Source organism: Pinus tabuliformis, chromosome 2_1 (assembly GCF_031772625.1).
Source record: "Pinus tabuliformis cultivar Carrire ecotype Pingquan chromosome 2_1, CPIR1, whole genome shotgun sequence".
Lineage (NCBI taxonomy): Eukaryota > Viridiplantae > Streptophyta > Pinopsida > Pinales > Pinaceae > Pinus > Pinus tabuliformis.
The window spans coordinates 601,708,802-601,722,248 of record NC_142299.1 but is presented as its reverse complement, the minus strand read 5'-3'; the positions used below and the strand labels follow the sequence as shown (position 1 = coordinate 601,722,248).

General features: G+C 35.3%; 1 protein-coding gene across 1 annotated transcript; it reads right to left on the bottom strand.

Annotated features, from left to right (window-relative positions):
- Positions 1 to 4,063: 4,063 nt before the first annotated feature.
- Positions 4,064 to 7,031, bottom strand: LOC149201904 (uncharacterized). The gene is made up of 3 exons (XM_089401403.1): positions 6,213 to 7,031; positions 4,437 to 5,972; positions 4,064 to 4,120 (listed from the first exon to the last, which is right to left on the bottom strand). The coding sequence occupies exons 1-3, from the start codon at positions 7,029 to 7,031 to the stop codon at positions 4,064 to 4,066; spliced, it is 2,412 nt and encodes an 803-aa protein (XP_089257529.1).
- Positions 7,032 to 13,447: the final 6,416 nt, after the last annotated feature.

The following is a 13,447-nucleotide window of genomic DNA, read 5'->3' as shown; positions in this document are numbered from 1 at the left end:
ATTCTCATCATGAAGAAGGTACACTTCCATCAAGTTTATTATGGCATGCTAGATTTGGACATTTGAACTATGACAGTCTCCGCTTGTTGAAGAAAAATGGTGTTGCTGGTTTGCCTACAATTCCTAGGAAACTTAAGCAATGTGATGCTTGCATTCTAGGAAAGCATAACAAACAGTCTTTTCATGATTCAAGAGCACATAGAAAACTTGAACTCATTCATTCAGATTTATGTGGTCCAATGCCTGTTCCTTCTACAAATGGAAATAAATATATCATGACATTTATTGATGACTACACCAGAATGTGTTGGGTTTATTTATTGAAGAACAAATCTGATGCTTTTCAAACATTCAAGAATTTTCATAAATGGATTGAAAATGATGCACAATATCATATTGGGTCTATTCGCACTGATAATGGAAAAGAATACACATCAAATGAATTTGAAAACTATCTTCGCCAACATGGGATCAAACATCAAACAACTGTGCCTTATAATCCCCAACAGAATGGTGTAGCTGAAAGAATGAATAGGACAATCTTAAATATGGTACGATCCATGCTCTTCTTCAAAAATGTAAAGATAATGTTTTGGGCTGATGCTGTTCTATGTGCTGCATATATAAAGAATAGATGTCCATCTAATGTTATAAGAAACAAGACCCCATATGAAATGTGGTATGGACATGTTCCTTTGGTAAAGCATCTCAGGGTCTTTGGTTCCCCCTGTTATGCCTTGATACCAAAGGTACATAGAAACAAACTTGGTGCTAGAAGTCGTAAGTGTATCTTTCTAGGATATTCAAACACCTCCAAAGCATACCGCCTCTATGATGAAGTAAATAAGAAGTTTGTTGTATCTAGAGATGTAATTTTCCTTGAATCATCCAAAACTGACAATGTTGTTGAGCGGCAACTTGATCGCTTGGATAGATTCGCAAAAGCAAAATCATTTCAAGAATTTGATAATCATATTCCACATCTTGAAGGGGGGATTCCTATACTAGATCAACATGTGGAATCTTCTTCTGAAGAACACTCTCCCCTGCATGAAACTCCAACAACGGATGATGCTTTAAGTGATGTGATTGATAGAATTGGGAGACTCAATCTTGATTCCATCCCAACTCAATCAACGGAGCAGCCTGGACCATCTGAAAAAGGTCCCCCAAAGTGGCTGACAAAGACACTTGAAAGTGTTCATCCTGATGAAGTTGGAAAGACAGGAACCAGAAATTCAAATCGGAAAAATGGAGGTGATGTAGATGACTCTAATTCACCTGTTGATATGGATGTTTCTTATGATTGTGAATTGAACTTGTCTACAGATTTTGAACCAACTTCCTTCAAAGAAGTTGCTTCTCATGATGAATGGAAAGAAGCGATGCAAAAGGAGTATGATGCCCTCATAAAGAACAACACCTGGAAGTTGGTTGATCCTCCATTAGGAACCAAACCAATTGGCTACAAGTGGGTCTACAAGAACAAGTATAAAGCTGATGGCTCACTTGAGAAGCACAAAGCTAGGCTTGTGGCAAAAGGTTTTGCATAGAAGGAAGGGGTTGATTATGAGGAGACTTTTTCCCCACAGCAAAATGGGCTACCATCCGAACACTCTTTGCACTAGCAGCTCAGAACGGTTGGAAAGTCCATCAAATGGATGTAAAAACTGCTTTCTTGAATGGAGATCTAAAAGAGAATGTTTTTATGTCCCAGCCTGAAGGATTTGCAGTGAAAGGACATGAACATAAAGTATGCAAACTTGTGAAGTCCTTGTATGGCCTCAAACAAGCACCGCGAGCTTGGTATGAAAAACTAACTGAGCATCTTCTGAAACTCAATTTCATTTAACATTTTGATCTTGATGATGCAACTTTATTTGTCAAGAAAGTTGGAAAAACAGTTGTATATCTTGTGGTATATGTAGATGATCTTTTGATGACAGGGAACAATGAAAGCTACATTGCATCCATAAAGAAGGAATTTGGGAAAAGTTTTGAAATGACTGATTTGGGCTATGTTCATTACTATATTGGCATTGAAGTAACCCAACATCCAAAGTCCATATTTCTTTCTCAAAAGAAATACATTGGAGATCTGTTGAATAGGTTTGGCATGACAGAGTGCAATCCTCTTGCTACTCCAATGGAACAAAACTTAAAGCTCACATCTATTGAAGGAAAAGAATTTGAAGATGCAACAAAGTATAGACAGCTTGTAGGAAGTCTCAACTACCTAACTACTACCAGACCAGACATTTCGTTTGCTGTTGGAATCCTCTCCAGGTTTATGCAAAAGCCTTGTGAGGGACATTGGTCTGCTGCAAAAAGAGTTCTAAGGTACTTGAAGGGAACTCAAGACTTTGGAATCAAGTATACACAGGTGGACAACTTCAGTTTGATTGGATACTTTGATTCAGACTTCGATGGAGACAAAGAAACTGGGGTATCAACTTCAGGATATGCTACGAGTCTTGGATTAGGAGCTGTCTCCTGGAGATCACGCAAATAATTAGTTCCAACAGATTCCACAACAGAAGCAGAATACGTGGCAGCAGCTGAAGCAACAAAAGAAATTGTGTGGCTCAGGAAAATTCTTGAAGATTTGCAGGTAAAACAAGTACAATCAACTCCACTCATGATTGACAATACCTCTGCAATAAAGTGGGCCAAGAACGCAAAGTTCCATGATCGAACGAAGCACATCAATACTAAATATCATATGATTCGACATCATGTTGAGGCCAAAACAATCCATCTCTGTCATTGTTCCACAAATGAGCAAATTGCAGACATCTTCACCAAAGCGCTTGGAAGAGAAAAGCTTGAACGATTCAGAATGATGCTTGGACTCACCAACATCCCTTCAGATTAAGGGGGGGAATGTTGACACCTAATCCTTGTGATTGGGTGAATTTATGTAAATAGATAAATAGGAAATATGAACAGTCATCGGGAGACGAACTGAACAGTCTCTCCCTCATGTATATAATGAAGACCTACCTGATGGAATAGAACAGTCGAATCATTTTTTCCTTATGGAGTTACTGCCTGGCCTGACAGGAGGATTTGAGCCTTAAATCTCATAATTTACATAATAATTCATAACACGACCATTGCAAATTGAGCCGCCCATTGGGGGCTTCACGTAGCAAGACCATTTAATATAATTTCTTTTGTGCAACTACACATTTAATCACTAACTCAGGTACCCCATGACTCTAGATTAAGTCCCCATTGAAATTGAACCTTACCAAATGATGAAAATGAAAAGCTCCCCACTCTTCATCATTAAATCCAACCATTTTTTTTTTTTCTCCTTTTTATTGATTTAATAATATAAAACATTTAAATAAAATATATTTTTTTAACATTAATAATAATAAACATAAAACATATATTTTCTTAGTAAAAATGATGACAACAATACCTCACTATTTTCTTTTATTTTATATATTTTTTTCATGTAATATTGTTAACTACAAAACCATTTCATATGTTAAATATTCACATGCCTAGCCTAGGGTTCTTATAGAGGCATGCCCAACGTTGGGAGTGCAAATATTTTTGGTAAAGACAAACGCAATGATACTACCTACCTCCACTCAAAGTTTATGTAGACTCTCTCAATGTTATACTACATTTCTCTCTCTTTCCACAACGCACTCCTCTCCTCACAAGTTTTTTTTTTTCAGAAGAAAAAGCAGTATAGATTATATTAAGTCAATATAAAGAGCTACATTTGGAAGCATATGAAAGGGACTTGAGTGGATATCAAGTCAAAATAGAGATGGATCATGTACATAGGATGTCATATAGCACATATCTCAGAGTATGATGGATACAGAAAATGGAAGCATATGATACTAGATGGGCTGGGGATGTACATATACTTAGACATTAAGTCAAAATAGAGGGAACAGAAACATGTTAAGACAGATGTATTAGGCCTGTAAGCCTGAGATAGCTTCAAAGCTAGTGCAGATGCTTTGCAAAATGGCAGAGAAGGGGGTCTTGGAATCTCTAAAGATTTTATGGTTCCGCCATTTCCAAGCATACCATATCATGATAACAAGAAGGGGACGCCTTGTCGCGCATTGAGAGCACCACCAATGGAAGGCTGCATGAACAGAGTCAAAAACATTGTGAGGGAAATTAAAAAAAATGGCAAGTTCATACCAGATTTTCTGTGAAGAGTTGCACGGAAAGAACATGTGTAAGTTTGTCTCTTCTTCAGACTCGCACATCGAGCATCTGCTGGGGCCATGCCAGCTCCTTTTCCTAAGATTGTCCCAAGAAAGATTTCGGTTGTTAAAAACCAGCCAAGCAAAAAGGATCATTCTAGGAGGGCAACCTGTTTTCCAAAAAACAACTGGGAAGATTGGAGGAGAATTCAAAGCCTTTGAGCAAATGAAGGCAGAGTAAATATCTTTTACTCTAGGAACCGCCGAACTGTTGGAAAAGGACCAAGATAGATGGTCGAAAGTGCCTCCACGAATAATCCCGTTGTCCTGTAATGCGACTGTGATCAGATTCCAAGTAGAGTGGAGTTCAACCGGCAGTCCAATGACGTTTGCATCCTTCCACGTGGGGGAGAGGCCATTCCAGTCTAAGATGAGTTTATCCCACGTGAAGACACCCATTCTGTGCAAGGCAAATAAAAGAGCTTCTGGGAAGGAAAAATGGCGACTACAAGCAATGGGATCGAGGCCAATAAAGATCCTGTTTCCAGAATAAATCCTCCATCTTAATTTTGACAGGAAGAAATTTTCAATTTTCCTGAAACTTAGCCAGATAGCCGATCCAGATTTGATACCAATTGCTTCGTTTCTATACCAGAATTCAAGGCATTTACCTTTCATGTATTTCTGTCTGATCGTCTCGCTCCATGGACCATCCCTGTAGATCCCTCGCCAGAGTGATTTGCAAAGGAGAGCCTTGCCGAAATTCCTTAGATTCTTTAAGCCCCAGCCGCCCATGTTCTTTGGCATAGAAATTCTGTCCATTCTGGATAGATGAAACTTCTTCTGTTCCGAAGACCCGCCCCAAATGAAGTTTGCCGAAATCGTGGTCATCTTGTTGATTATACTTACAGGAATAAAGAAAAGGTGCGCCCAATAAACTGCCATCTGCATTAAAACAGTTTGTGAGAGGGTGACCCTGCCCGCCATGGAGAGACTCCTGAATTCCCATGCTGAATTTTTTTTGAAAAATCTGTCTGTTAGCCAAAGCCAGTCAAGTTTGGAATAGCCCTTTGCTTTAAGGCGGAAGCCTAGATATTTAAGGCCATGCTTGAGCGAAATGTATTCTATACCAAAGAGCTGGGAAATCCATTCAACCGTCTCAAAATCAACATCGTTATGATATAGCACAGACTTTGCTTTGTTAATAGCGAGGCCAGTAGCGCTTTGAAATCTGTCCAAAATGACTTTTAAACAACTCCACGATGATCGATAGAGCATTGTGAATAAAAGGACATCGTCCATGAACAGGTTGTGAGATGTGAAAATGTGCCTGCAGATTTTTATGGGCTTACATCTGCCTTCATCCACCGCTTTGTTAATATGAATACTTAACGAATTCATAACCAGAATGAACAAAAGGGGCGAAAGAGGGCAACCCTGTCGCAGACCCCTTTCGGCTTGGAAGAAATGTGAGGGGATCCCATTTACAATAACCGCATAATTTACATTCTCTATACATGCCATTACCCATCGGATGTTCTTTGTATTGAGGCCGATCTTTGCAAGAAGGCACTCCATAAATCCCCAGTCTAAGCAATCAAAGGCTTTCCTCAAGTCAATCTTCATGATGGCCGCCGGGAGTTTTTGAGCATACATAGAGGAGAGGCATTCCTGTGTGTTGGCAACGACATCCAGGATGTTTCGACCATTCAAGAAAGCGTATTGATCCTTTGTTAAAAAGGAGGCCAGATTCCCTTTTAGTCTCTCAGCAATAATCTTTGTAATAATCTTGAAAGATATATTACACAAAGAAATTGGTCTGAAATCGTTAAACGATTCCGAGTCTATCTTTTTTGGGATGAGGGCGATCAGCGTTGAAGAAGTGATATGATGAATATTTCCAGACATCCTCGAGGCCTCCACCATCCTTAAGAGGTCATGCTTGATGAGCTCAAAGAAGTGAGTGAGAAATTCAATTGTCCAGCCATCCGGCCCAGGACTTTTGTCTTTCTTGAAAGACTTCAGAACCCCAAGTAGTTCCTCTTCTGTCACTGGCTTATACATCATCTCATTATCAGCTTCATTGAACATTTGGGGGATCGGATCAATACCCCACAGAATGTCTCGGAATGCAGCGTCATTCCTTCTGTTGTATTGCTTCCTGAAATAGTTAACAGCCTCCCTGGTAATGTCTTTCTGAGAAACAAAGGAGTCTCCGCTTTCATTTTTTATTTTCCAGATGAAGTTTTTGTCACGTCTAGCGCTTGCAAACTTGTGGAAAAACTTGGTGTTTTTGTTGCCTTCATGAAGCCAAGTTGCTCTACTTTTAAGCCGCCAGAATGATTCTTCTTGTTTGAGGAGCTCAAATTTTTTCCTTTCAAGGTCACGAATTCTGCATTTCATGGAAAAAGAGAGGGAAGTAGCATTTGCATTTTTCAGGATGAAATCCAATTCCTGTTGAATAGAAATCATCAGCTTTTTATCATCTTCCTTTTTCCGCGTCTCCCATTTCTTTACGATCCTCCTCAAAGTAGCCATTTTGTCGTGGAAGGTAAGGAAAGGGGAAGTAGCTGATTGAGAAGACATCTCCTTCCATGCTTTTATGATAAGTTCATTGAAAGCTGGATCCTGTAGGAATGACCGATTGAACTTAAATGGATATCCTTTTTTAAAACCCTTCTCTGTCCAGGAAAGCATTATTGGTCTATGATCTAACACTAACACATTCTCCACAGTAGACCGTGGCATTCCCAATTTGTCTATAAGGCTGACATGAACCAGAAAGCGATCAATCCGTTTTGCAATGTAGGCCTTATCAGACCTGCCATTCGTCCAAGTAGGCTTCATTTCTCCAGGGATTACGTCCACCAAGTTCTTGTTTAGGAGATGGTTCTTAATGCAATCTGCAAGTGAGTCTGTTTTCCTGCATTTCCCCCAGCATTCGTCAGAGCTCAAAGTAAAATTTAAATCACCAGCAATAATTAATTGATCTATGTCGAGAATTTCTGAGGAAAAAAGTCTTCCCCAGAATGGAGCTCTGTTTTATAGGGCGTGTAGATATTAAGGACATTGATAGGAGAATCTTTTCCCCTGATGGAAGTAGAAATGATAATCCCCGCAAAGCATTTGAATGCTTTGGCTCTGATATGAGCAGGATCCCAGAGCGTCGCTAAACCTCCCGAAAGCCCATTTGCCTCAGTAGCTACCATATACCAAGTTGGTAACAACTTCCTGAAGTATGAGATAGATGCCTCGCAGCTGTGCATTGTTTCTTGTATGAGAATAATCCCAGGTCTAGAAAGATGGAAAAAGTTTTTCAGCGTTAGAAATTTGGGGTCAACGCCAAGGCCCCTGATGTTCATGGAGATGATGTGAGTCATTTTGATGACTCGCCAGCCGCCTGTGCTCTAAGAGGCTGAGGATCCGGTAAACCATAAATAGGAACTTCAGTTAAAGAGAGGTTCCTGACCCCACTTTCGGTGACAGTGGTTCTCCCTCTAAAGTGCCTGCTGCCCCCACGAGACTTTTTCCGGACAGTAATATTTTTCCCCGATTCTGGGCTTATGAGGGGCGAAGCCTGTAACCTGGGTTTATGAATGGTTAGGGGTTCAAGTTCAAGTGATTTTCTGCTTAAGAGGAAGTCCAAGTCGCTATCAGTCTGATTGATAGGGGAAGAGGTAGGGGAGTTAACAGGGGTGACAGATGGACAGGGGGCTTTTCCTTTAGTCTGGGAAAGTAGATTTTTATCAGGCGAAGGGGGAGAGGATGAGATAGGGATGGGAATTGATCCAAAAGAAAAATCGGTTGCTATCAAGGGAGTAGGGGAAGGGACCGCAGCATCATTACTAGGTTCAGGGATGGGGCGACAGTGGAAAGCCGAGGGGCTATTTGGAGGGCTGCCAGGCTTAGAATAGATGGGAGGGTCCTGTGAAGAAGCCCGTAGGATAGGCGGTCTTCTCCTCACAAGTTGGTACATAAGTTTGTGGAAAATGGAGGCTTTTTTGTATCTTCAATTCCATTATGCCACTTAATACTCATTTATTTTTTAAAATTTTGATTTAAACCATACTTAAATATTATAAAATAGATATTTAAAAGATGGGAAGTCTACTCTTATCTATTATCATGTAATGGTTAATAACTATTTTAATGCTTGATTACTGAATAAATTATAATAATTTTTATCTTTTTAAAAATTAAAAAATATAATTTAAAATTTATTAATGGGTTGATAATTGAATTATATAATTGCACTTTAAAATAAAAAATAAAATAAAATTTTAAATATATAAATTCACAATATTTAAAAAAATTTACAAATATTTATCATATTTAATTTCAATATATTAAATATGTATAAATTCAAAATATAATGTAAATATATATTTAAAAAAGTTATAAATATTAATAATATTTTTATTATATAAAAAATTGTAATAGGTTAATTAATAGATATTTTTTAAAATCTTGTTTTTTTCATTTTATAAGAAATTTATTAGAAATTATAATTTACTAGATTACTTGAAATTTTGAGCATTAAAGAATGTTTTAAATGATTTTGGTTTATTTTAAGATAATATAATTTTGGAAAAAAAATTCTCGCCATTCTTTAATAACATAAATACGAACCAATATTTTTGGATTTTCAAAATCATTTTGAATCCATGAAATCTCAATAATCACATATTAACATTCCACAATCCAATTTCACTTTTGGTATTAAAAATTATTAAAACCATTTTTACATTAAGAACATCCATATCATCATTTAAAAATTGAGATGAATTAAATTAGAAAAATTCAAAATCCTAGAATGTTTAACCCTTCACATTATGGCATTGATAGTAACTACAGGGTTTTACAACCCAATATTTATCAAGTGGATAATGTTTTACATTGCATTATGATAAGATGATGTGGAGTTTGTCATGTGAATAAAGTTTAACAAAGTGTTATGATGAAGACACTACCAAATTTGTTGCATTGCATAGATAACATTTTACAAGTGGATAATGTTTTACATTGCATTATGATAAAGATGATGTGAAGTTTGTCATGTGAATAAAGTTTAACAAAGTGTTACATTGCATAGATAACATTTTACAAGTGGATAATGTTTTACATTGTATTATGATAAAGATGATGTGAACTTCGTCATGTTAATAAGCTTAACAAAGTGTTATGATAAAGAGGCTGCCAAATTTGTTGCATTGCATAAATAACATTTTACATGGTATTATGATAAATATATTGTTAAGTTTGTGAGGTGGATTCAAATTCAAATTCCTAAAAATTTTAGCTTTTTTAAAATTATTGTATCAATGGTGCCAAATTTGTTGCATAGATGACATTATGATAAATATGTTCTCAAATTTGTCAGGTAGATTCAAATTCAAAATCCTATAAAGATTAGTGAAAACATTAATGGTAACAAAGTGCATCTACAACCTAATATGATAAAGATGTCATCAACATATACAACCTAATATGATGAAGATGTCATCAATTTTATCACGTGGGTAACGTTTTACATGGCATTCTGATAAAGCTCAATGGTAACAACGTGCATCTACAACCTAGTAAGATGAAGAGGACGTCAAGTTTTATCGGGTGGATAACATTTTACATGGTATTATGATAAAGTTGTTGTTTAGTTTGTCAGGTGGATAACTTTTTACATAATGTTATGATGAAGATGTTGTAAGTTTTCTTAACTAGATAACTTTTTAAATGGTTTTATGATGAAAATGTTGCCATGTTTTAAATGGTTTTATGATGAAAATGTTGCCATGTTTTAAATGGTTTTATGATGAAAATGTTGCCATGTTTTTCGGGCGGATAATGATAAAGAATGGATAAGTTTGTAGCGGGGATAAATTTCTACATGGTGTTTTGATAAATATGTTGTCACATGGATAACTTTTTACATGATATTATGATGATGATGTTTTGCTTTTTACATGATGGTATGATGAAGATGATGTCATATTTATCACCCCGTGTTATGATAAATATGTTGTCAAGTTTGTCAGGTGGATAACTTTTTAAATGATGTCATGATGAATATGCTCTCAAGTTTATCATGTGGATAACTTTTTGTATGATGTTATGATGAATATGCTGTCAGGTTTGTCGGGTGGATAACTTGATTAACTTTTCACATGATGTTATGATGAAGATGCGATAACTTGATTAACTTTTCACATGATGTTATGATGAAGATGCGATAACTTGATTAACTTTTCACATAATGTTACGAAGAAGATGTGATAACTTGATTAACTTTTCACATGATGTTATGATGAAGGTGCTGTCATGTTTGTCAGATGGATAACTTGATTACTAAGAATTTTTTTTGATGATAATCACATCAGAACTAATTTGCCGACATGGTTGAACCATCCATCACGTGGATAACTTTTTACATAATGTTACAATGAAAATTGTTACGTGGATAACTTGATTACTAAGAAATTTTCGATGATAATCACATCAGAACTAATTTGCCGACATGGTTGAACCATCCATCACGTGGATAACTTTTTACATAGTGTTACAATGAAAATGTTGTCAGGTTTGTCAGTGGATAACTTTTTCCATGATATGTTATGATAAATGTGTTGTCAAGTTTGTCAGGTGGATAACTTTTTAAATGATGTCATGATGAATGTGCTCTCATGTTTATCACATGGATAACTTTTCATATGATGTTATGATGAATATGCACTTTTTAAATGATGTCATGATGAATATGCTCTCAAGTTTATCAGGTCGATAACTTTTCATATGATGTTATGATGAATATGCTGTCAGGTTTGTCCCGTGGATAGCTTGATTAAATTTTCACATGATGTTATGATGAAGATGTTGTCATGTTTGTCACGTGGATAACTTGATTACTAACTTGACTAACTTTTCACATGATGATTCTTTTCGATGATAATCACATCAGAACTAATTTACCAACATGGTTGAACCATCCATCACGTGGATAACTTTTTACATATTGTTACAATGAAAATGTTGTTAGGTTTGTCAAAGTGGATAACTTTTTTCATGATATGCTATGATAAATATGTTGTCAAGTTTGTCACGTGGATAACTTTTTAAATGATGTCATGATGAATATGCTCTCAAGTTTATCACGTGGATAACTTTTGATATGATGTTATGATGAATATGCTGTTAACTTGATTGATTAACTTTTCACATGATGTTATGATGAAGATGCTGTCATGTTTGTCACGTGGATAACTTGATTACTAAGAAATTTTTTCGATGATAATCACATAAGAACTAATTTTCGAACATGGTTGAACCATCCATCACGTGGATAACTTTTTACATAATGTTACAATGAAAATGTTGTCGTTAAAGTGGATAACTTTTTCCATGATATTATGATGAAGATGATGCCAAGTTTTTTAAGTGGATGACTTTTTATATGATGTTAAGATGAAGATGCTGTCAAGTTTTCCATCCATGACGTGGATAACTTTTTACATAATGTTACAATGAAAATGTTGTCAGGTTTGTCAAAGAAAATGTTGTCAGGTTTGTCAAAGTGGATAACTTTTTCCATAATATTATGATGAAGATGATGTCAGTTTTTTGAAGTGGATAACTTTTTACATGATGTTAAGATGAAGATGATGTGAGGTTTGTCACCATATAACTTTTTATACGTTGTGACCATGAAGATGCTGTGAGGTTTTGTTTTGTTAAGTTTGTCACGGGGATAACTGTTTAAATGATGTCATGATGAATATGCTTTCAAGTTTATCACGTGGATAACTTTTCATGTTATACTATGATGAAAATGCTATCAAGGTTGTCACATGGATAACTTTTTACATGATATTATCATGAAGATGTTGTCAGGTTTTTCACGTGGATAATTTTTTACATGATGTTATGATGAAGATGTTGTCAGGTTTGTCACTTGGATAACTTTTTTCATGATGAGACGATGAAGATATTGTCAGGTTTGTCACATGGATAACTTTTTACATGATGTTATGATGAGGATGATGTAAGGTTTGTCACGTGGATTTGCCACTCAGATACCTTTTTACATGATGTTATGATGAAAATATTGACACGTTTGTCACGTGGATAACTTTTTACATGATGCTATGATTAAAATGTTAATCGATTTGCTACATGAATAACGTTTAAAATGATGTTACGATTTCACGTGGATTTGCCACTTAGATACCCTTTTACATGATGTTATGATGAAAATATTGACAGATTTGTCACGTGGATAACTTTTTACATGATGTTATGATTAAAATATTGATAGATTTATCACATGAATACCATTTTACATGAGATTTATTATGCAAATAACATTTACATAAAAACTTCTTAAAAAAATAATAAAAATAAAAATAATTCCATTTATATATATATATATATATTTACACATATAAATATAATATTTAAATATTTATTTTAAATTAATTATATATATATAATCTCTTTTATATTTAAAATGAAAACTAAAATCAATTTACAATACATCAATCAATTATCTGTAATATATAAATATACAAATCCCACACATATTTACAATATATCAAAAAATAAAAATTTACAAATAATTATGAAAACTAACAAATAATTATACTATTAAATCTATAAAAATATAAATATTTACAAAATACAATTTAAAAATCTAAAAAATTCAAAACTAGATACCTACTCTTATGACTACAAGCTCAAATTTCAAAAAGCTTTCCATAACTATTTACCCAAATTCCAAGAACAATGGACAGAGAATTCAATTTACAAAATCCTGTTCATATCCATTTTACCCAATTCCAATAACAATCCGGGGAGAACTCAATTTGAAAAAGACTGTCTATACCGGTTTACCAGATTCCAATAACAACGTACAGAGAGCTTAATACATCTGTTACTCTCTGTCAATATGTGAATCCTTCCAAAATCCCAATGAATCAATTTCCAAAAACTGAGTCAAGTCAATTTGCCAGCGAATTACCTGAAAGCATTTATTACAGTATATGAATCAATGAAGCCCCTCGGTCCTTAACCATTCTACAAGGATAATCATAGTGTAATTACATTATAATCCCAACAATAACAGGCCCAAATCATTTATAAATTACATTAACTCCAACAATAAAACAGCCAAATCATTTGTGAGTACCTAGAGATAGAAATCAGTTTATTTGAAAGAGGAGGGGACGTATCAAACACCATCAGATCTTGTCCAGATCGGATCGCATCCGTCCATT